At 40.4% G+C, this 25,981-nt stretch overlaps 1 protein-coding gene across 10 annotated transcripts in view; it reads right to left on the bottom strand.

Moving 5' to 3' along the window:
- VPS13B (vacuolar protein sorting 13 homolog B) overlaps positions 1-25,981 on the bottom strand; it is a 590,935-nt gene that overhangs the window by 110,562 nt on the left and 454,392 nt on the right. For all 10 annotated transcript variants that reach the window (XM_061603888.1, XM_061603895.1, XM_061603940.1 and 7 more), the window contains 3 exons: positions 6,524-6,726; positions 2,124-2,331; positions 1,637-1,821 (listed from right to left, as the gene is read on the bottom strand). In XM_061603888.1, the coding sequence (XP_061459872.1) occupies positions 1,637-1,821; positions 2,124-2,331; positions 6,524-6,726 (596 nt within the window). The remainder of the gene's footprint in view (positions 1-1,636; positions 1,822-2,123; positions 2,332-6,523; positions 6,727-25,981) is intronic.

The following is a 25,981-nucleotide window of genomic DNA, read 5'->3' as shown; positions in this document are numbered from 1 at the left end:
GAAATTTGATGATCTAGATTGATGAAGGGCAATCTAGAAATATACTTCTCTGAACTGCTGTGCCTCTGCAGTAGAGACCATTAAAAACAGTGTGTCTCTCTCAGCAGGCCTGCTAGGGGTTGCTATGGCGACCTCAGTCTCAACCACAGATTCTATCCTGTTTTGTTCAGAGCCGGCTAAAATGGCTTCTGCTCCTTTGCTCCTTTGGTTTCGAGTCACAACATATATTTTTCCTTGTGCTCCCATAACATCTCTTCCCAGTATCACTGGTTCTTGTTATTGGGCATTAATACCCACTTTACAGATCTCCTCATATATTACACAGTACACTGGGTAACCTACCCAGATTGCTTCGGCTAGATGCTTAGTTACTACTGCAGATGTAGAGGGGTGAGAATAGAAGTGAAGAGTCACCTAATATGGTGTTACAAAGTGGAGTCTTAGAGACCTAGCTTTGCTATGGAAAGGGCAAAAGAACCTAATTGCATCTAATTACAGGAAAAGCCTTTCATACAACCTTGCTCTAAATTTGAAAGGGCTTTTCCACAAAAGATCCAGGACTGGACATTAGTGTCATTAAATAATAAAATACCTGTGTGGTGAGTTTTGTGGCATATCCTAAATCATGCCAATGAAGTATACTGTCATAGGGCTAAAGCACATCCACAGGATCTCCCCGTCCCCAAAACAGTATTCTACTAAGGTGATCTTGCCCTTGGTTAAAGGGCCCCTTGTCGCCACCCTCTGACTCTCCCTCATAGGGGGTGCCGGGAGGAGGGTCTGAGATGAAGACCAAAGGATCTGGGTATGCTCATGTTGGGAGAGGTGTTCCAAAAGATACTAGGTTCCTGAGTCAGGGCTTTATAGGTCAAAACCAGCATTTTTAATTGGGCTGGAAACATACAGGCAGACAATGCCTGTATGAGCTATGCCAGAATTGGTGTTATATGATTATCTTGCCTTGAGCCTGTCAACAACCAGGCAGCCACTTTCTGCACTAGCTGCAGTTTCCAAGTAGTCTTGAAAGACAGCCCTAAGTAAAACACATTGCAATATCTAACCGTGAGGTTACCAGAGCAGAGATTAAGGCAACCAGATTATCTCTATCCAGATACAGTGACAGTTCAATTACAACCCAAACTGGTGGAAGGTATTCTGCACCACTGAGCTCACCTGTGCCTCAAATGACAGCAGAAGATCCAGGAAGTTCCCCAAATGACAGGAAGACCTTTCATATGTATGAATGGATGAAACAAATATACTAGTATCTGTTAACAAGTACCCTTTCAGAACTCAGTTTTTAATCTAGGATACTGCATAGATGTTTAGGATTGTCCCTAGGTTCATTCTGAGCTGGTTTAACAGCAAATTTAGTTCAGGATATGGGGTGGGCAGACATATACATGAGTGGGGAGTGTGTGATCCTATGACCTACTCCTGATCCTTTTGTCCTGAGTAGCTTTATGTCTGCAGAGTGATTTTTTTAGGTTTATTCAAATCAAAGCTAAAAGAAATCCACAATCAACATTTCCAGTCATTTTAAGGTCGTTATAAACCAGAGATGTGTTAAAAAATTAAATGACTTCCCACTGGCACTGTATAACATACTTTCCAAATAAATAAAAATGCTACCAACCTGAAGGACATCTCCAAGATCTGCAGTGCTAATATCAGGATCTTCAGTGGTGTTAAAAGGAACTGGAGTTATTCTTACAAGGGTGAGCACTCTGGGTTCTGGGTATCTCCATAACATCATTCCTGGATTATCCTCTGTTTCATTGTAAAACACAACTTCATAGGCACCGGGTAGTTTCTGTGCCTCTATCAAATTAGGAGGGGAAAAGACATAATTAGTTATATAATTTCTAAAAAGGGAGCATGCTAGTTTATGAGACCAAAACAGTTAAAAACAAATCCCTTGGGATCAAAAGGAGGGAAAATAAAAAAGCAATTTCCCTAAGTTTTAAAAGGTCATAGTAAAATGGAAAGAAATCAAGAAGGTATTTTTCTGCCAGATGCTTTTTTAATTACAAAAAAAATACTGCTAAAGGAAAGTGATATCTAATAGGCTACTAATGAAATTGTTTTCTAATTGAAGTGCATTTTTAAGATATTCTTTGTACCTGTATCTTGTATGTATTGGAACAGGCCTGTTCGCAGATCATCTGATGTATGTTCTGTTTTAGAACCCTGGTTCCTGTCTGTAGGGGTTTGTATCAGATGTATTTGATCGGTGCTCTGCCCATCCATTCTGCCTTCTTGTACAAGATAAGTTTGCAGAAGTTCATGTAGAAGCACCAAGCAGTTCAAATGCTCTTGTCCCCAAAAAACCTTATAAAAAGAAAACTAAATTTAGCAACTTTAAAAACATTTAAGCACTTTATGTTCAGCCATTCATGAAGCCAACTTAATTGCTAGCAAATTTATTCTAGGAATTCTCCAGACGTATCAGATAAACAGGCTCAAGCATCTTGAAGGGTTTAGAAGTTAAGACCCTGGCCCTGAAATACTTAAAAAGGCAGAACTTATTTATAGTGGCAAACATTCTTAGTGCAAAAAGCTAGCAGCAGGGTTTCTTATGACAACTCATGGTGAACTACCTTAAATCAATTTTTTTAAAAAATTACACCCTTCGGTAGTAGCAAGCAGAAAAGACAAGATTCTTGGCCTTGTCCCCACTTCACAGAACAGAGGTCAAGTGAAAGGAGACCGAGAAGTTGTGTTTGGATGTAATATCCTTTAAAATTAACCAGAGAACCCCCAGAGAAGACGAAAATAAAATAGGCATAGCCTATTGTCAATCAGTTTAATGGAACACAGATACAGAGAAGGCACAGGCATCTTCCTTATTGTATACGTTTGGAGGAGGTGAGCAGGGGCAAGCTGATCTTCTGCTACTTACCAAAACAAAAAAAGATGGGATGCAGAAGAAGCTAGGAAATCTTGCAGTTCTTATTAAAAGAACCCTACATCTAACATGATTTTTACAAGACTGCTAGATGCAGCAAATATTATCTATCAATAACTTTCCGTTTTAAAAAAATGGCCTCATAGAATCTGAGTTAACCAAGGTTTTTGCCTGGTCCTATCTTAAACTAGAAGATTTTCCTCCCCCTCTTGAAAAACCTAGCTTGACATATTTGCTTTGCAAACATCTTTCAGCAGTATGCTGCTCTGCATTCTTGATACACTATGGTTTAGATTGTACAGGTAAATCTGCCAGAGGATAGTGGGGAGAGGTCTGGCCTTGTGGTATAGGTGTAGTCTTTGGCCCCTTATTTGTTTCTAGACATATGGATAAGAAAAGGAAATGGAAAGGAACAAAATTAGGGGGATTTAAGGATACCTGCTGTAACTAGTGTTTTCATATGGGACAGATAACACTGCAGATGCATCAAGAACATATACAATTGCTTAAACTAGCACCTGTAATTTGCTTCAAGACCTCTAACAGATGAGGAGGACAACATACATATAACATTTTTTGAATGTTCAAAGCTCATCATGCAGACTCTCAATGTAATCATTAACCAATCCTATGGTGTCTAATAATCCTAGCACTCTACTATAACTAAACCTAAGTACATGTAGATGAATTCATATATTCTTCTCTTGTTTAACTCTGCCTCCAGTGGCTACTAATCATGATGACTAAATGCTACCGCCAGGTTCATAGGAAGTAGGCCTCTCAACACCAGTTACTGGGGAGCAACAGTAGGAGAGGTTTATTGCCCTCAGCTATTTCCCCATGTCTATTTTTAGATTGTAAAGTCACTGGTGTATGGACTTGTTTTCTTGTTTTTTGTAAAACACCATATACAATAACTGGCACTATATAAAAATAGAACAATCTAACAGCAACAATCTTGTACAGTAAGACAACAATCTTATACAGTTTTACCCCCATATAGCAAAGGAATGGGGTAGCAAAGGGGTGAATGATTGTAGCTTGCCTAAGGCCACCTTGTGAATACATGGCTGAGATTAAAAAAACCCTGAAAAGTAGACTTTGTGGCTCACAATCTTTGCCACTACATTACACCAGTTCTCAGATAATTTAAAATAAAAACTAATAAAAACATATCTAATCAAAACAGAAGGAAGGAGTTTTAAGTTTATTAAAAATATGAAGAAAAATGTACATTAATGTTCTGAATATATATGGTATCTCTAACAGCAGGAAAAAGGGTGTATGCAGGAGAAGTAAACTCACAAGGTAAGCAGCAATAAAAAAAGATGGAAAGATTTGTTTAATGTTGGGTGCATGTTAACCACATCTGCATGGTATTTAATAGTAAATGATTTGCAACCTCAGGAATCTAAAGATTACTATGACAAATCTTTTTGTGGGTGCTTTCTCATAGAACTGAAAAATGAAACAGCCGTGAGATGTTCTCTAAATACAAGAGAAAAACTCTTAAGGATTCTGTACCATCAAGAATGGATGCAAAAATAAAAAGGGGAGGGGAGCTGTTGGCATCAGCTTCATTTAGGTCAAATATCTTGTTTGCATACAAGACTATTGATCCAGGTACTTGAGAACCAAGTATCACTTAGGCTTTGTAATGTAAGTCTATGAGAAAACATATGGAAAACACATTTGGAAGGATAGGGTGGTGAACCTGCAACCTGGTTTCTAGCAGTCTACTATCCTTCTACCAAACGTTTGGGAAGTGGTGGTGGAAATCCCTCTTCTTCCCTCCCAAAAGTGCCTTTTCTCCCTCTGGCACAGTACCATTACAAGAAGGTGTTGGAAACTCAGGAAACAGGGAGTGGTAAAACCTTGTAACTGTGCCGCACCAGAGGGGAAGAGACTCAAATGTATGGGCTCTCAGAGAAGTGGTGACAACCGTTTGCTCCTGCCCAGTCCCTTTTTGCTGTGCCACAAGGTTTGGCTCAGCATGCCATCCAAACCAGGGCTTGTGATTCAGCCCTCTCCTTACTGACCAGAAACCGTAACCAAGAACATGGTTAGTGAAGAGACAGCTTAACCATGAGCCCTGGTTCAAATAGTACGCAAAGGCAAACCTTGGCTTAGATCAGCTCAGCATGGAACAGCAGCAAAAAGAATAAGGGAGGAGCAAAGTGGTGGTGCACTCTTCTTCAGGAGGTTTGGTTTAGCGTATTGTGGAAACCAGGCCACTGTCCAACAACTGCTCAAGTCCTCATGTTGCTCTTTCTGCTCTTCTCTCTCAAGATAGGCCGCTAACCTCAGCTAGTCACAGGTTGCATACAGTGTTTGAGCATATCGGTCATGTCACATCAAAAGGCCTGCTGCTGTGAGTTGTCATCTTTACCATAACCCAGCCTCTGTCCCTCTGCAGCTCCTTCTGTCCTTTCTCTCTGGAGGAACAAGCCTGAACCATGGATCATGTAGGCAAATGCTAGAGACTACAAAATTCTGCAGATCGGTGGAAGGGCTGCTGGTGTAGGTTGCCATCTTTACCATCAGCCAGGCCCTTGAGTCCATGTGCAGCACTTTCTCAGAGTTTGGAAAAGTTACTTTTTTGAACTACAACTCCCATCAACCCAATCCAGTGGCCATGCTGGCTGGGGCTGATGGGAGTTGTAGTTCAAAAAAAGTAACTTTTCCAAGCTCTGCACTTTCTGCCCCTTGCCTCTATATAGAAGAGCCTGGAACTGGGCGTATAACATCAGCCACAGGGGGCAGAAAATATAGCCATAAATTTCTCTGTATTGCCTAATATATTGTCCCTTTTGTGGATATGAATTGCAAGCCATTTTAGGAGCTGAGAAGCAGGGAATAAGCACAACAGATAGCACATAGGATCTGGACATCTGCCATGTTTATTCACTATTCTTAGGATTCTTTTCAAGTTACTGGATGTTTTGTGAAATGAATATTAAAAACCTGTCACAATTAAGGCTATGAAGTGATTCCCTGTGAATGTTTCCAATACTGCTGTAAGACTGATGTTTACTTATTAGAGGTGTTACGGCAGGATCATGATTGCACAGCACAGAGAGTGCTGGAGTTTTATTAGTAATCTGATACAGGCATACCCCGCTTAACGTTGCTTCACTTAACGTCACCTCGCTATAACGTACATGCTCCATATGCCTGTATTTCTCCAGAAATGCAGCGCAGCAGCAGAGGCTTTAGCACGTGGGGGTGGAAATAGACGCGATCGTGCCACCGCAAATTAGCTGGGAGGCGCAATCGCGATCAGCTGAGAGGTGCGGCAGCACAGCAGCAGAGGCTTTAGTGCAGGGCTTTGAGGCTCCACATGAAGGAGAGGTAAAAAAAGTTTTAAAAGGTAGCGCTTCACTTTAAGGACATTTTCGGTTTATGTACTCGCTCTGGTCCCACTGAGTACGTTAATGCGAGGTATTACTGTACTACATTTGTAATGTCATTTCTAATGTCAGTTTCATATATTTTTTAAAAAATACACATGGTTTAAAATGTTCTCTAATCTGGTGGATTTTTCTTATGCTACTCAATTTAATATTGCCCACAGATAAACAAATAAGAATTATTCAGCATAATCCATATACAGACCTGCATCAGTCCACCTCTCACATCAACATAGACTTTTGGAATGGACAGCTCCGGACCAGGATTGCCACTATGTTTGCACCATTTGGCTTCTATAGTGACAGAACAGCAAACAGGTCCAACCAGAGTTCTGCTTTTTTCCTGGAGACTTGTCTTAATTAGGATATCAGTGATGTGAAGCATAAGTGATGATCCATTGATGATACCTAATGTGCAAATGGGGGAAAATGTCATTAAGGTTGGTGGTATGCATAAACGCATTTCAAAAAATACATCAGTAATATTTTCCGTCATAGAAAAAAATCACATTTCTTAAGCTCCCTCCCTAAGGCTGAATCCTTAGCTCTTTACAGCCATAGCTCAAGGAGATAGCGCTTGGGTAAGTGCTCAAAAAACCATACAAAATAAATGGTTTTGTAATTGAACTGTTCGCTTTTCACTCCTTGTTTTTTCTCCAATCAAGTAATATTTCTATAAATATGAAATGAGCGTTTTACTATACAAAAGAAAACAAGTCTCTTTATAAGTTTCTTTATGTATTCATATTGCAAGAGAATATGAATAAGTGGTTCATAGAATATAGCCAGGGCTGGCTCCAGGAATGCTGGGGCCCTTGGGCATCAGCCTGCCCCGGGTCCCTCCGCTCCCCTTCCGCGATCTGTGGCACGAGCTGCGCTGCGGATCTCAAGACAAGAGCTTCCGAGCCACCCGCCACCACCGCCTGCCACCATCCCCCCGCTTCACCTACCTGCCATCAACCAAGATGGCAGCAGAGGCTTCAGTCCCTTACGGAAACCTCGGCTGCCATCTTGATTGATGGCAAAGAACAGCAGAGAAAGGTAGGTGAAGCTGGGGGGATGGTGGCGGGTGGCTCGGAAGCTCTTGTCTTGCTATCCGCGGTGCGGCTCGTGCCATAGATTGCGGAAGGGGAGTGGAGGGTCCCCCAGGGGCTCCTGTAGCTGTGGGGTCCTCGGGCCAGTGCCCAACCTGGCCGCCCTTTGGAACCGGCCCTGAATATAGCAAATGGTTATGTGAAATAAGAATATTCTATGAACAATCATGGATGATATTGATATTTTGTCTGCCAAGTTGTTAATGTATGGCATAACACTACAAGATGAAAGAGGCCCAGTTCATACACAACATTAAGCCAAACCATGACTGAGTGTGAAAGTACAAGCATGCGGGCACTCACAGTAAAAGTCACAGCCACTTTGGTTCCCCCTGTTTCTGCTGCTGTTGTACTGGAATGTGCTAGAATTCTGTCCAGTTCAGATTTGGTACCAAATTTTCCATTTTTCCATTAATTTGCTTATTCTTTATTGTTGCAGATCAGATTTTTGTGTAGTGATTTTCCATGGCTATTTTCGAAAACAGATTTATTTTTTTAAAAATCCACCTCTAAAATATCAATATTTAGAATTATAATTTTATTGATAATATCCTCAAGTTTATTGATATTTCCTTTAAAAAATATTGACAGCAATATCAAAAAAAAATTTGCAAGGAAAAAATGGATCAGCAAAAGCAGTGGCTAGTGGACAAAGAATGAACTCAAATCGATATCAGCCTGTTAGATCGACAGAATGCTTTCAAACCAGTACCAGCCAATGGATCCCATCCCCATGCAGAGCTAAGCCATGATCTGACTTAGTGTCACATCTGAATCCAAGTTTGTGATTTGTCTCACTCCAGACAAACCACGAGTTGTAGCAAAGGTTTGTTTTTGGCTTACACTCGTCGTTTGTCTGGAATGAGGCAAACTGCTAGCCGGGGTTCGGATTTAATGCTAAGCTAAAGCATAGCTTAGCTCTGGGTAGCACAGCAACAGCAGGACTGAGGGAGAGTGATGCAGTCATAATTTTTCATTGTGAGAACCCACATGCTTGTGTGTTCATGCTTTTGGCTTAGAGTTACATGCAAAATGAGCCAGAGAGAAAAATGAGAGGAGAGGAATGAGGGGATAATAAGACAAAAGACAGTTTGGAAGGAAGAGGAAATCCTGACAAATAAGGGAGGAAAGCGGGAAAGCAAACTTTCCAAGTATGTCTGAAGAAAATTTCTTTTAGGATCCATAAAAAAAAAAAAAAACAGAAGAAATATTTTTTAAAATATACAGCGAGATTTTCCTAGTAATCCAGGGAAAGGAAAGGAAATCTTGCTGTATATATTTTTTGAGAAATTTTCCAGGTATAATAATAGAGAACAAGAACCTTTGAATAGCAAAATACAAATGAGTAAGCTTGCAGTTATTTGGGGAGGAAGTTTCCAAAGATTAACCACATTAGAAAAAATAAAGACAATGAGAAAAAGTTTGATGTGCTATATTGCTGTGCATCATAATGACTTGTGTCAAGATGTCTATCTTTGTACCAAAGGACTGTTATTAATACACAAAAGGAAAGGAAACCATTTTGTTTCTAAGGCATCTGATTGAGACATTTGGTTTGGGCTCCTACTGGGAGGAAGGGAGGGATATAAATCTAATAAATAAATAATTAATCTCACAAGTTTTTTATGTCAATGTTTCCATCAGAGCACAATTCCAAATCCTACTATACAAGCATGATAGACACAAGGAAAGTATTACTAGCAAATAAATTAGTAAGTCCTTATGCAACCTATGCAGGTAGTTTTTCATTGATATTGTAGTGTGCTCTCCAATGTTTTGTGTTAAAGGACAAGGCTAATGGAGATAGCAAGATTTTTCACCACAATGATGTACAACTACAATAGGAGAAAACACATGAAAACATTCTTAGTAAGGCTACAATACAAACCCTCTTTGCACTGAGCTGGGGGTAGATTGTGCAGAAGTTTCCCTCCACCCAGTCTTCCACTCCCTGCCCTAACTGATAAACAAGCAGGTGAAAGTACCGCCACTTGGATTCTCAACAGCACAGCACATGGAAAGCCTCAAAATTGGGTTATTCTGGGGTCAGGAACAGGCTGAATTTGCCTGGGATCTGCTGGATCATAAGCTACCACACTGCCATCACTTGATGGCATTGGGCCCAATTGCTGTGCCAGCTCCAAACTGGCACAGTGATTTGTCTGTTCCCACCACCACCACCTTCTGCCCTGGCCAACATGAGTGATGGGGCTGCATGTGTGGTGGCAGCTCCACTGCTCCATCACACACCTCACCAGGCAGCAGTGGGGGTTTGGAGTTATTGCTCAGTGATAAAAACACACTAACACAATCACATGTATTACTCTTAGTCTTACTCTTTCAGAAATTAATAAAAGGTGACTGTTTTCAAAACAATCCACCAGTTGATTTGTTCTGAAAGTAACATGTGAACAAGCAAGAAAACAAGAATGAGGCTCACATGCTCCTCACTCTTTGTCTCCAGTGCAGCCATGAGGAGATTGAAAGCATCCACTACCTGTTTTAAAACACATTGCAGGAAACTCTTGTTAGTTTAAACCAGGGTTTGTTAACAACCTGTATTATAAACCATAGTTTGATTCTCTCTTCTTTCAACAAATTGTATCTTAAAATTTCCTCCCAATTTGGACACAGTGATAAAGCAGAAAATGGATGGATATATCTTCTCATTATTTATTAGATTTGTATCCCACCCTTCCTCCCAGTAGGAGCCCAGGGTGGCTGCGCTTAGGGTGGCCACTTATGCATTGCCAAAAAAAGAGGACAAAGATTTGCATTACATTTGCATGAGCTTATTTATATCTATGTCTAGATGCAAATAATAATTTCTATTATTATTAAAATTTAAATAGAGACACAACATATCTCATCATAGCAGGGAAGAATGTGACAGGGTGATCTGTGTGTTTGTGTAGTCTCCTGTCCATGTGCTGCTTACTGTTTATGGGCAAGCTCAAGGCCCCTACTCTCTCTTGTAATGGTTCTTTATATTTAAGCAGCTTTTAGACTGCACAGCCTCTCAAACAGGGGGCTTTTCTCTATAAAAAAGGACATCTGACCACCCTAGCTGCACTGGAGGGTAACAACATGAACCCAAAACTCACTTCTGCTTGTTCAGGTACTGCTACACTAGGGTTTATGGAATGGTCTCTCAACATACTTTGCCGTTTTTGTTATTTCTACTATCAAAGCAATTTACTATGTGTAAAAAGCATTTACAGGAAAAGCCTATTTGTTTCATAACATACCCATATGCAATTTATGCTTGGTTACATCTAAAAATTATTTATTGCATTTATACCTTGCCTTTCTTTTCATGATAGAAACCCAAGGCAGCTTACATATAGTTCCCAGGCGGTCTCCCATCGAGGCACTGACAGACCTGACCCTGCTTAGCTTCCGCAGGGTGCTAGCCTCATGTGCCTTCAGACCATAGCCTGGGAAAATGAATATATTGCAAAGTGAATACATTACAAGATTTAATTATTAAATTATTTTATTTGAGAAAAAGGTTGCCCCCAAATCCACACACTTCTATTGCAGTTCAAAGTCCTTCAAAACTATACTTATCCCCACCTCACACACTTCAGGGCATTACATAGTGAAATACTGGAATTGAGGATGAGGGCTTCTTTTCCCCACTCCCAACTTTGCTGTTCATATTTGCAATTATCATTGTGAATATTGAGTTTCAGCATACTTAACTTGTAACAGTGATGGCTTATTTTTCTAAAGCAATTTAATATTTATAGAAGATGAAAGATTAAAAAAACACCTAGGGCCTACAATAGACAGCTGTTTCATGGAAAGGGATTTTTAACTTTTGCTACAACCAGAACCCCAGTAAGTCAGAACTTTATCCCATGTAAAATGTAGATACACCTGTGGCAAATATGTGACGGGGAGGAAGCAGAGGGATTTGCTTATTAATCTCTTTTAGAAATTAGGAAAAATGGGTCTACTTCCTTAATGTAAATTTGCAAATGTAACTATCATGCCAAGAATAATTTCATAAATGTATTGAGTTATTGCTCCTTAGGAATAAGGTTTATGTTACAGAACAATGATGTTCATGAGCCAATTTTTTGCCACTAATACAAGCTCAAAGCTTTCATTGAATCTGAAAGCAACAATGGAAAAATCTCAGGCCCCAAATCAAGTATTGTCCAGGTGCCACTGTCAAAAAACATCTGTATGTGGACTAGGAAACATGCCAAGGCAAAGCCACACAGGCACCAGATTCACACTCCTCCTCACAGGGCCAGGGCAAATCTAACAGAGGACTTGCAGTTAAGAGACCTGGAGCAGACCACGGGGTCATGTGACAGCAAGAAGCTGCCCTATACTCAGAACGGCCATTGGTCTATTGAACCCAGTGCAAGCAACCACTCTGTTTCTTATGTTCAGTGCTGATCATTGTGTAGTCAAAACAGCACCACCTCAGCAGACTCAGCAAAGCACTTTTGCAGAAGTTAAAAAAAATGGGGGGGGGAATGCAAAGGAGGCAAATTTCCTCAATTCAAAGCCAAAATACATGTGTAAATGTGCAGTACATGTCCGATTCACTCAGGTCCATTGTCATAAAAAATGGTTGGCACCAGGACTTGTGTATGTTGAGTCTCCACTTCCCCACAAAGGCCGGGGGGGGGAGAGACATGAGTTCCAGGTTTCCCAGCTGTCAGAAGCGGAAGACCAAGGAATTGTTGAGTCTGGGCAAGACCTTGGGAGGGGGAGTGAGTTTGACTCCGGGCCAGTTCCTACGGATGGTGCAGTCTCGGAAGCAGAGAGTGTGCCGCCCCCAGACAGGTCGGAGGAGCTGTTGGAAGATGTTCCAGAGGGGGCATTGACTCCCCCTTTACCAAGTGGTTCTCGGGATGCCTCAAGCGCGTCACCGCCCCCTGACCTCAAGCTGGTTGCTAAGGAGATGGTTCTTTCAGACGAGCTGTTGGAGGCACACACCCCTTCACCCCGCTCTCGACGCCGTGAGAAGTGGACAGGACAGAGGCAGAACTTGTGAAGGAGCCAGAGATTATGATCTAAAACTTTCCCTACTTAAGACTGCAGCTCTCTGGGTTGAGTTGCTGAGTCAACATTCTTCACGCAGAGCATGTCTAGAGTCCAGTTAGGGAATTCTAGTGAGCTAGCTTAGAGATTTCTATGAAGTGTACCGCTTTTGATGTATCCATTACTTTAATAAAACAAGATTTGATTGCACCTGCGTCTCAGCCTCGTGAATCCCGCTCTGAACAGGACAGTGTAGCTGGTTGTTGGCTGAGTGTGTTTGGAGAAGGAAGCAGGGGGAGGGGAATGAGCAATGAAGAGACACACATGAAGGGTGTTGGAGCAGAAGAAGCTTAGTGGAAGAAGAGGGATAGACAGTGAAAGATGGAAACAGAAGGAGGGGAAAGGTGAACAAATAAGGGGGGGAATAGTGAAGACACAGGGGGAACAGAGGATAAAAGGGGGAAATTGATGGAAGAGAGAGAAGGGAGGGGGAAAGGGAAGATGAGAAATGGGGGGGGAAGCCTCTCCGGACTCTTTCTCCCTCCCCAGGTGTAAAATACAATGTGCCACTGATGTGATAATAGTGCGTTAGTGCTGGATACTGGACCAATCTCACATCGTTTCACTTTATTAGTTGTTCTAAGATACTTCCCCAATGTTATTACATTACTGCCATCTGGAGGGGCAGTCTTATTTTATTTATTAATTAAATTTATATCCTGTCCTTTTCCCAGAAAGAGCCCACTATCATGTAACAAAATCAGGAGACAGAAAACCCCCAGAACAATTGTAGTATACAAAGTTACAACATTTCAACAGGAAATCACAGGACATTCATCGACTGGAAATGAAGCAGTGTATCTGCCCCAAAACATTTGCAAACACAAACAGCATTGAAGGTGGGATTGTATATAACTGCCCTGATGTCATAATGAAAGTATAATAAAAAGGGCGTCTCAAGAAGCCCACAGAGATGTGAGGCACTACGCACATTAATTAATCTGAAGAACATTTTGTTGCTGGCTCTCATATATCTACTCTAACTTGCAGCTCCCAAGATCTCAGGCACAATTTTCCTGTTTTGCTACCGAAGTTGCTTTGGACTAAAATTGAAACCTACACCAAATCACATTTCAGTCAAACTAATAAAGGCATATCAAATTCATAAAGGATCAGAAAAAAATTCAATTGTAAATAATACTGAGTTGCATAGTAACAACAATTGTCTACCTAGCAAAATATGTTAATTGACTAATCCATTAAAATTGCATTACAATGAGCAAACATTTACTGCTTTCTCAATAATGGCATCTAGTCCAACCAATCTGAAAGTGAAAAACAGCTGCCTAACCAAGAAGGAAGATCAAACAATTCATGCTAGCAAAACATTTTCTAATACTTATTCCACCCACCTACTGTTAGCCTCTCACTCTGACTTAAATGGATTTCCCCTCTGAGTGGCAGGAGCTCATCATGATAACTCCCATGGATACACTACAAGGAGAGTCCAAAAATGCAGGGAGCTGTGTTGATTCATGGACTGTGGCTGGGGATACCTGGAATCATATCCCTGATTAGTCATGAAGTTCAGTAAGCAACGTCACAAAGTTATTACGAAGATAAAATCATAGAATCATAGACCAGTAGAGTTGGAAGAGGTCTATAAGGCCATCAAGTCCAACCTCCTGACTCAACTTAAAACATAACTGACAGGTGGCTGTCCAGCTGCCTCTTGAATGCGTCCAGTGTTGGACAGCACACCACCTCCCTAGGTCATTGGTTTCATTGTCATACCACTCTAATAGAACATTTTTCCTGATATTCAGTCAAAATCTGGCTTCCTGCAACTTGAGCCCATTATTCCATGTCCTGCACTCTGGGATGACTGAGAAGAGATCCTGGACCTCATCTGTGTGACAACTTTTAATAATGTTTTTTACACTTTAAAAAAAGTTTTTAATTTGTTTTTAACACTGTTTTGTCTTAATGTATTTTAAGATTTGTTTTTATGATGTTTTAAAGTGTTTTTAGTGCCTTGTTTGCCGCCCTGGGCTCCTGCTGGAAGGAAGGGCAGGATACAAATTAAATAAATAAAAAATAACTTTCAAAGTATTTTAAGAGTGTAACACACCCATGTTTCTCACATGAGCTCAATGGAGAAAAAGTGAGATACAAATCTGAACGTTAAATTATCATGTACTACACAGCTGGCCATTTCACAAGCTGGTGAGGCTAATTTTGAATGGTTTATAACAGACTGAAGGACAACTCATTTATTATTTATTTTATTTAAGGCATTTATATACCACTTTTCAGATGGACGTCACAAAGTGGTATATGTTTATTTATCATAAGAATATTTATATGCCACTACTTGTGTTACTATGACATATATTTAATGTAAAGAACAGATTTTTTGTGTGTCTTTTAAAATAATGGTAAATAAATGAACACAAGCTTATAACACTGGCAAATACTGCTCCTGCTAATGCTCTTGCAATGAAAAAAGTACCATAGCTATGGTCCCTCACATTCTCGCTCTACTATACTATTGCCCTCTTAAAATTATATCACATATATCCTTTGTTCCTTGCTTCCAATAAAGGTTCCTCCCTCAGTAGCTCCTTCCTGAGACCTCATTAGGGCTCCAATGAAGTATGTGAAGAAAGAAAAAAGGGAGAGGGAAATCTCTCTCATTCACTCACTCTCACACACACTTCTCCCCTTATGTGTAGTATGCACTCCAACAAAATTGTTATCAGTTTCATTCAGATGTTACCCAGGAACATCACCTGCTATAACCAGTTCAGATCGAGATAAAAATCTGTTTGTGTCTTAAGCTAATTGCTCATGTCAGAAAGCTACAAAGTCAGGGTCATCCAAAACCTCCAGAGATAAAAACCTTCCTCCTCAGCCCCTGTCAGTCCACAACTACTTCTAAAAGTTTTCTTTCTGAGGACCTGAAGACATATTTGCAACACCCATTTACACAATGCAACCTGTCTGCTCTCCCACTGACCTATGTGCACCCCTCCCCAAAGTTAATTTTGTTGCTTGCAATATCTGCAGTTATGGCTAACCAAGGATCTTGATTAACCAGAATAGAAAACCAGCTTCAAGTCCTATTTCCACAAAACATAAATGGGTCTGGAACATAAAAGACAAGGACAATTAACTTATTATTTAAATCATCACTGATCCACAAGGCCACCCTGATACATTTCTGCTGCCCTAAATAGCAACACTGTATGGCCAGATAGATGTGCTCCAACATCCTTTACAATGTTATGTAATATTGCAAGGGATCCTGGGGCCACATTCTGCTTCCCTGGTGTAGCTAAAAGTTGTCACCTGACTTCTTGGTCCAGTAAAACTCCTATACCACAAAAGGTGACCTTCTCTACTTTGCACCAAATATGTAGGGGCAAATCTAGAAGCCAACGTCATCATCAATGCTGTATTTTCATTTATGTGGGACAGTGATAAAAAGATAGAGTATTCTTTCCAAGCAGCATGAATTTCATTCAAACCACAATGATCCATAAAAGAAAAGGGCTCTATGAATTTCAAATGAAGATGATTTACATTGTGCAAAGGAACTGTATTGGGATGCAAGACAATTTTGAAATGTACTCTTTTATTTTAATCTTACTAAGAGCCAGAATTTTCCTCAAGGACATTATAACTTTCTTCTTCAGCTGTTCTGTTCCCTCTTTGGGGCGAAATAAATATTGCTGTATAAATCACAATGCACCTAATGAAGGGGAACATTCAGTCAGAAGTCACACAAAGTTACACACGAGAGGGTTAACAGAGTAAGTACTTAAAAACAGCCGAAGACAGACAGCTCTGAACGTGTAACAAGAGTAATGGTGGGTGAAATAAGACATGGACTTTAGCAAAGCTTCTTTCAGTGGAACATCACATTCAGAGAAATCTCAATAGGCTGCCACATGTGGACAAACGGGAATTTGCATCCTAAAGGAAAGAAGCGCAGAAACACCAATGGAACATAGTGTGTCCCAGAGATTTGTTTTAGGATTTCTAAGCACCTGGTTGAATGACAAAGTATGAGCTGAACTTATAAGGTTACTTTCCTATGACTGGATAGTTCCACTTGAAAAGACGAAATAAAGGTAAATTCCTTTCCCCCCATCCCCACACAGCTCGCCCAGGTATCTCTCAAAAATTTACTGCAGAATTTGGTCTTCCCTTTAAACAGATTAAATCATAGGAACCATTTCAGCTCAACCTGATATGGCAGCTCACACAATCAATGTATCTTCCTAAACGACTGTTGTGAAATCCAGAAGTTAACATGCTCTGCTTGGATTGCTGCTTGCTGAGCACTCACATACTTTTCAGGGAGTGCAATAATTTAGCAGGAGGAGCAAACAGTTTCACGACTTTTAAAAACAGCCCTTCAGGATACTAATAAAAATGAAGCACTTGGTTTGGATGATGTTTACAAAATGCTGCCAGCCTTACATTGTCAGGCTCTGCTTTGATCTATAATAGCACTCGGATGTACCACCATGCTGATGGAGCAAGAGACAATCAAGGCTTCTTTACAATGAGGCTTCTGTATGTCATTATAAAGATTAGTCTGAGATGACATATGTTAGCAAAGAATATCCAGGTACTCTTTATACAGCTGGAAATGATTTAGGACCACTTGACAAATCGGCAAGCCTGTGGATGGATACTATCCAGAAGCTGATTTGCATAACAATTACATAAAGACTGAATTATTAAACTTTTATAAAACCAAAGGCAGCCTTCCACTATATATTATGCTTAAGATGAGAGATTAAAACACATTGCACAATTTGACAGAATCAAGTAAGTAAAGACAACTATAACAGAGGCTTCCATGAGCAAGAGGCAAAATTCCAGTGGTCCATGTATTTTGTATTTTCCCCTGGGTATTTGAATATTCCTTTCTATTTATCTCTCTTGCAACTCCTTCACATAATCTACAATGCATTCAAGCTATATCCTGTTTTGTTGGTCCAACTCCACCTTTTTTGTTGGCTATTACCATCAAATGTGCAGTATCCTGAAGGCCACAAGCAGCACCAAAAATATAAGCTTGCTTCATTCCCATTCCACAGCCAATAGCAGGTTCTTTCTTGAAAATTTTGGGAGTTTTTCTGTGCAATTTCCTACTAGACTGATATTGATGTAAAAGTGCAAGTGTTTGTGTGCGTGTGTATGTGTGAGAGCAAGAGAGCGCACACATGAGTTAGAGAGACAAAGATGGCATGAATGTCATAAGAAGCTGCCTAATTAAGGTCAGAATATTTCTCCTTCTAATTCAGTACTGTCTACTCTGACTGGCAGCAGCTCTCTGGGATCTCAGGCTGAGATCTTTCACATCACATCATCTGCTACGTGATCTTCTCTTTTTTAAAAAAACTAGAGATGTCAGTGATTGAGCCCAGGACCTTCTGCATGCATAGCATGGGCTCTACCACTGAACTATGGCTCAGACCTCTTTTAAAGTTACACAAGCAGGAACTGTTTCCCTATGGAGCTATATTGGCTCTCTGCATGGATTATTCATAGCTCAGGAGAAGGGGTACAGCTGCTGGGCACACCCTTTGGATGCAGAAGGCTAAGGGTCAATCTCCAACATCTCCACAAATAAATTATCCCATGTTGTTGGAAAAGACCCTTTTCTGCCTAAGAGCCACTGCCTGAACCAATACTGAATTTCATAGACCAATGGTCTGTCTTGATACATAGCTGCTTCATATGATCAATGGGAAGGAGTGTGACAATTGGGTAGGAAAAAATGTATGTGACTGCCCCATCTATGTGATTGCAAAATTCATGTATGTATCAAGCTGTGTGAGAAAGCACCACAGGGCAACAACTCCCAGATGGGTCTGTATGTGAAAGTGAAAGAGAGAGAAATCTCATCCAGCACTTCTCATGTTTGAGTTTCATCCTGTCTGGGCTTGTTGCTGCTACCTCTCCGCTTTCTGTACTACTACTAGCCACTTTTCTCAAGAGCTGCTTTTAAAACTTGGGGCTGGTTATTCTGCAGGCTGAAGAAATCAGTGCCAAAATGGTAAAACAAATGGACAAAAGAAACACAGCACACAGTTAAACCATGGAATTTGCTCCCAAAAGAAGTAGTGATGGCCACCAACTTGGATGGCTTTAAAAGGCCATTAGATAAGTTCATGGAGGTCAATGTTATCAATGGTATGAGCAATGATGGTTAAAGTTGTATCTCCATCGTCAGGGTTCCCGTAGGATCTGGCTGGCTGCAGCAAGAATTGGCTTAAACCAGCAATCTCTTCTTATGTTCTTAAAACCAACAGTGGGCACTCTGCAGTTATCTGCTCCTTGGAGGGTCTCTAGCTACTGCAAATTTCCAAAGGAAGGCCACATGCAGATTATTTCTTGGATCCTCTCCCTGCCTAATTTAAAATGGTCAATGTGGCCTCAAAAGAAGATGCAAAGATTCATACACTGAACATTAAAAGATGAAAGAACAGAGCTCTTGAGCAGGTACACCAGTTAACAGAAAGGTGTTAAATGGAATGACCAGACTGACACCATCAGCAAAGAAACAGAAGACATCACGTTAAGTGAAAATGCTAGCAATGATGAAGTACAATGAATTAGACTACTGGATTTCTCATTAGTGTGAAACAAAGTCTTGTGATGGTTCATTCTCCCCAAGAGTACTATATTTCTGCATTACCAATTAACCATTCTTCACTGAGAGAGTTTTTCAGCATTGCACATGGCTACATGTGGGCTCTGTAAAAACACAAGATGTGTTACCAATGGTAAACAGAAATTAATGACCTTGAATAGACCAAATTGTTGAATTCATCAGTACGTCAAACAAAAAGAATTCAGGGACATCTATTATTTTAATCCATTGCAGGCAGTGCTTGATTTAACTTTATTGGCTGTGCTGGTGGTAGTGGGATATATATTGGGGGGCAGACAGCAATGCTCTCTTACGCATCTTTTCAAAAGGGCTTAATTATATTTTATAGCCTGGGCCAGGAGTCTTGCTTGTTTTGTGTCTAACAAGGTTCAAGTGGAGTTCAGGCCAGTGATGAATCAGAAGCAAAGTCAAAGATGGTTATCTTTATGGAATGAGCTCATCTCCATTTTAAAAAGGCTAAGCAGGTACATCATGTTCAATGCTGAATGCTAAATACCCTAGAAATCGCAAGATAGTGATTTGATATTTATTTATTTATTTGTTTGTTTGTTTTAGCATCCTGATTCATAGCAACTACTACTCTAAACACATACTTTTCATTTTTGGTGAACTACTATTTTATGCATAGAATGATCTACTATATAAAAGACTATAAGAATGCAATAAGTAAACCTTATGCTTGAAAATATTATTTATTATTACCCAACTGGACAGCAAGGAAGTGACAATAAGGAAGTGATTGTTAAAACAATGTGCAGATTGAACATTTTAAAATAACAAAACCTATAGTGCACTTTCAATTTTTTACTGTTGGGCAAACCCCAGTAAGGCATGTGCAGAAAAGGTTTCTGGACGACTGTGTCCCTCATCTTGGGAGTCTCCCTTTCATCTTCTATTTACTAGATCCCAGCTGTTCCAGCAAAGTCTAACTTTACAGCTAACAATATTCTGATAGTAGTTTTAAAATAGTAAACTATAAAGTGTCAGGCCCAAGACTCCAACATAACACTGTCATGCACAGCACATACATCAATTTAACAAAAAAAAAAGTTCCTTTCTCAGAGGATATGCGATTACATCCATTATGAATGTAACAGTAAGGAAAAAAGTTTTGAAAGAAACAAAATAGTTTAAGACCGTTCCATCTGAATGTCATCCCTGCTTTGCACTTTCCTAAGTGAACTGGCAGGTGGAACTACAGTTTTAAAGGGCCTATATCTTTTGAACATTTTCTTTCCGCAAATCAGCAAGCTACAGTTAATTATTAATTCTGGGAGAGAAAATAGGACATGCCAGTTCATCAGTAGCAACTCTGAACTCCATTATAAAGTAACAGTAGGGAACCTGACCAGGATTAATAGTGGTACTCAGTCCTGGGATTAAGTGGTGTCTTATTTCATGGATTTTAGGCCATCTGTTCTTCCCTCCTACATTTAGTTCTGCAGAACTACAAACGCACCTCTACCTCAGGGACTATAGAAAGGAATTAGAATTGTTCTGCTTTTCATTATCACAAGATTCAGTAACTCATTTCATTGTCAGGATAATCTCCTTTTACTCTTTCTTTTGCGCTTGTAGGGTATGCCAAAATGACAAATAAAATCCCAGATGTTAGAGACCTGATGAAGTCTCCACCTTTCCTTGAGTGTTGTGTTTAAGCTACTTGGGACACAGTGTCAAAACTGACAGGACCCTGATGCCTACACCCAATATTCATTACGATTTGTTAGTGATTTGTATAGCCGTCTACAGGCTGAACTTCCACTTCAATCCTCAGTGGCCATTAAAATGTTTAGTTTGTCCTCTGGCTTTTACTGACAAAGAATTCATTTCCTATTGTTCAAGTGTTGCAAAGAGTTTACAGTTTTTTCTAAAAGTAACAAAGGTCTTTTGGGTGCTGTAAATGGATTGTTACTCTTGCATATTATTTTAGGTAGTCAAAATTAATTTGATATTTTATTTCTCCTTAGGCTGACTTACAGATCTGAAACATCTAAGGGCCATGGCAACACCTTAGTAGAGTTCTCTCATGAGAAATAATTAATTCTCAATTGGAAAAAAATGTTTTCTGTTCTATAATCATCATTCAACTACACTGATTTCTAATATTTTGCAAAGATGTTCAGTGCATTAATTTTTGAAGAATTTGTGATCAATAGAAATTTATCTAATTTTCAGACTATTTCTTTTGTTGTTGAATATTTAAAGGATGGATAATAATATCTACGTACAAGAAAACCAGCAACAGAAGTTATTCTGGACTTCAACTATATAATTCACTGTGTTTCTTTCTCCAGCCCAAGGCACTGAGCACTAGTCTCTCTTCTTGGCTAAAGTTGTTTGTTTTTTTAAAATGATTTCCTGATTTCACTTTGGAGACTGCATATATCACTATTTTTCTCTTCTACCTCTTTTTTAAAGATATGTAGCACCAGCATCAAGATCATTCTAAAGATAGTTTAAGGACCCGATTAACTGTTGCAAAATACATTTGTAGCTTTGCCTGCATTATTGCTGAGGTTCTGGTAGGTAAACTATCTTTACTTACCAGAAACTGGTTATAAGCACTGTTTTAATTTATGGAGTTTCTAGCTATTCTCTTGGATTATTTTTTAAAAGATACAAATTGTGCTTTCAATAAAATAAGAGGCCAAACTTCTGAGCTACAATGCAAGAAAACAAGTATTTGGAAACGAGAGAAGTGCACTGATTGCTTTCGCAGTGTCAATGCCAGTAGTATGGCCACATCAGAAGCAGATTGTGTTTGGGGCAGCAGTGCACCACTTAGTGCTGCTACATTGATATCCACCACTATCACCACATATCATGCAAAATTACCAAAAGCCACAGAACTTGATGGAAAAGGTGTATATCATGCTCTGATCACTGGGCAGGTATTGAGGTGCAGGATCATGGAGTTGAGCAAGAAGGTCTAGGAACTATTCTGGATATATTGTACCAAGAAAAGCTGGTTCTGGCAAAACTCCAGGACTGGTAGGGAATGTTAGAGACCCACACTCTGAGTCATTAAAATGCACACTTCTCAGTCTCTTAGCCACATCTGACTTGGCCAGATGGAAATGATGTTCTAGGAAAGCAAGTTATACCCTGGGGAGCTAGTAGTGGGGAAGAATGAGCCCTTTAGTAGCTGTGCAACTGAAGCATGGGTTCCTGGGCTTCATGGTTAAGAAGACCCTTACCTACACTTCTTCTCTAAATAGTCAAATGTTTAGTGGGCACTCTTCATTCTCTGGACTTTTAAGGCCCTTAATCAGACAAAGGTCTAATCCTGAAGGTACATTACTTGGAATGATTGGACAACAGTCCTCTTCAGGCATTCCAAAATAATGTGTAAAGGTTCAAACTAGGGAAGGGGAATAGGGTGCGCACACCAGCCCCACCTCCAAATGTTCCTGTGCTCCACCTCTGATCTTTCTGTGTTGAGTGGAAAGTTCTGGAGTTGGCTAAGCACTTTTGGCTGAGCAAGCCTCTCCATGACTGAGAACTGCATTATCAAGATTCCTGATTGTGTGGAAACCTTTAATGATATTTAGTTGAATGTGCTTAGAGGTCACCTTCAGACCTTTCTGCTCAATGTGGGAAGGCTGGAAGTGAAGTAGGTGTATTCAGTATGCATATCTCCCTTCCCAATTTGAGCCTCACATACTCGTTTTGAATGTCTGAAGAGAGCTACAGAGGCCTACCTCACAGGCAGATGCATTAGAGAGCAACCCTATATGTGGGAATAGATTGCAGCTGACAGCCATTTGACACCACTGGTTAGTCAAAAAATGCCATTAATTACTCTGATCACCATCAGAACTATGCTTAATTACAACAGGACATTTAAGCCTGAAAAAATGTTGTTAGTGAAAACACAATCACTTTTGGGGACCCACTTTCTATAATCACTACATTACTATTGAAACTGAATAATATAAGACTAATTCACTAATAGGCAAAAAACCTTGCAGTTTAAGAACATACCTATAGCCAACAGATATTTCTATCAAACTTTAAAAAGCAGGGAAATTGGGCAGCTATAGTGAATGCACCAGGGGAGCAGGACACCTGACCTCCTCTCTGAGATATTGCACTGCCCTACACATTTGTAAAAATGCAAACACAATTTGGGTTGGTCTTTCACTGTCCAATCCGCTTCCTGTGTAGCTTGGAATAATTTGGTAACAGGTGCCTCTGAGTATATGGTGAGTGGTGGCAACACCTGCCATCTCCAAAGATAGAGAATTACATTTTTCTATATTTGCTGGTGTTCTTCTTACTTTGCTTCTTTCCAGTGTTCTTATGGCTTCTACAGAGAATCTAATGTAGAAAATTTTATTTCTCTCATTATTCATCCTAGAAATCTGGATCAAATTTATTTTTATTAATTTCAAAGCCTTTTTATTGGTCAATGTCATATGATGGTGAAGACAGCCTTTTGTGTTTCAAACTGGAGGTTACGCTGTATTACTATTTTGGGTGCATTAACAGTTGAATCTGAAACTGCAGTTCGATGTAAAATCAGATGATTACATTATGTTGCTACTGAAGCAATGACTCTACCTGTTGGAAAAAACAAACTTGGCCTGCCCAAGATACATGTTTTCAGCCTGCTCTGCTTAAGGAAAGGTGGGCATGGTCAATTAAAAACACAGAGCACACCGAGAATTTTGCTAGAATATATTTCACCTCCCACTGTTCTGTCTTGTGCAAACTGAGACACTCCTCATGTCCATTGGAAACTATTCTGCAGAACAGTCAGTGCCATTATTCCACAATTGTTTTTGAAGCTTTTTTTTAGTGTTGCAAAACTTCACATATTCACAGAAACAGAAGCAAAAGGAAATGATTTACTATAGGAAACTTCACTAAAATTGCAAAGTAAATCAGACATATTTAAAGTGACTATCTGAACCTTATCAACTGTCTTAATATTGTTGCTTCGACCCTACAGCATGTCTTGCTGCTGTTATTTGGGCTGATTGCAGGTGTTGCTTTGCCATCACTCAGCATATGCTCAGAGACACGTTGCCAAATTCTTCCAAGCTACACAGGAATTGGACTGGACTGTGAAAGACCAACCCAAATTGTGTTTGCATTTTCATAAATATGTAGGGCAGTGCAATATCTCAGAGAGGAGATCAGGTCTCCTTCTCCCCTGGTACATTCACTATAGCTTTCCAATTTCCCTGCATTTTGAAGTTTGATAGAAATATAGGCACGTTCTTAAACAGAAAGGTTTTTTGCCTGTTAGTGAATTTCTCTGCTTTTAATCCAGGAGGTAAGAAATGGGATCCTGTGCAAGTTTGCTGAGAATGGATTGATTATTTGCATGCTTATTGAGTTCAATGGGATTTACTCCCCTGCAATCATTCTTAGGATAGGTGAAACTGACCACAGAGGATGGGGAGGGGAGCAGGAGCAATAGGAGGGAGGGAAGGAAGGGCAGAGGGGAGGAGGGGGATGGGAGCAGGCAGGAGGGGGAGGGAAGGAGAGGGACAGGTTTATTCATTTGCATGTTTATTGAGTTCAGTGGGATTTACTCCCATGCAATCATGCTTAGGATAGGTAACTGTAAAACTGACCATGGGGGGAAGGTGAAGAGGGAGGGAGGGAGGGCTGGAGTGGGCAGGGGAGGAGGAAGAAGAAAGAGAGGAGGGGAGGAAGAAGGGAAGAGGAAGAAGGAAGAGGTAAGGGCAGGAAGAAGGGAGGAGGAAGGAAGAAGAGAGGGGAAGGAGAGGAAAGGCAGGTCTGATCATTTGCATGCTTATTGAGTTCAATGGGATTTACTTGCATGCAATCATGGTTAGGATACGTAAAACTGACCATGGGGGAGGAGGAGGGGAAAGGAGGGAGGGGAGAGGGGAGCAGAAGAAGGAGGAGGGGAGGGGAAGGAGGGGATTGGAAAGGGATAGGGGAGGGGAAGGGAGACGCAAAGGAAGGGGAGGGAAGGGGCAAGAGAGAGGGGATAGGAGGGAGGAGGGAAGAGCAGATTTGATTATTTGTATGCTTTTTGAGTTCAATGGGATTTAGTCATATCCTGTCATGTTTAGGATAGGTGAAACTGACCTGGGGGAGGGGGAGGGAATGGAGGAGGAAGGCAGAAAGGGGAGGGAGGAGGGGAGAGGAGGAGATTGGGTGGATGGGCAGTGGGCAGAGGGGAAGCCCTTTCCTTGTCAAAAGGAAAACATTTTGAATAGTATCATTGCTTTTCAGCGTTTCCCCCACCTTTTTATTCTACAGCAGGCACTTGTAGCCTCCCACCCATATTTAAACCAAAGCTGTCCCTGGCCACATCCACACCAGACGTTAATTTCACATTAGACAGTCATCCTTTTCATAAAGAATCCTGGGAAGTGTAGTTAGTGAAGGGCGCTGAGAGTTGCTAGGAGACGCCCTGTTTCCCTCAGACAGCTTCAGTCAGAGCGGCTGACTGTTTAATGACTTCACTTCCCAGGATTCTTTGGGTGAAGCCATCACTGTCTAAAGTGAAATAAAGGTGTGGCCCCCTGATTAGGCAAGCCCAGCAGCTGTGAGTGTGGCATTTAAAACACTGACAGTTGGTTCTTACTGAGCATGCCTGGCCTTATCATTGAGTTCAATGCTAAATTAATTAATTAATTAACCATCCAGACATTTTTTTAACCTTTAAACTGCAGAAGATGAAGGTCAGAGTATGGGGCAAGGTCAGCAATAGAATTACAGGTACTCTGTGAACATAGCTGATTTTTAATTAATTTCAACAAATTATGAGAGTGTCAAAAAAAATCAAAAAGTCCAACAGGAGTCTGAATTTTTTCTCTCTTGTTTTATACTTTGAACTCTTAATTCTCTCTGACTGTTTTGTGTAGTGCCATAAATACTTAGG

Source organism: Rhineura floridana, chromosome 1, assembly GCF_030035675.1.
Source record: "Rhineura floridana isolate rRhiFlo1 chromosome 1, rRhiFlo1.hap2, whole genome shotgun sequence".
Lineage (NCBI taxonomy): Eukaryota > Metazoa > Chordata > Lepidosauria > Squamata > Rhineuridae > Rhineura > Rhineura floridana.
The sequence above is the reverse complement of the archived record's forward strand: the minus strand, read 5'-3'. Positions and strand labels throughout refer to the sequence as shown.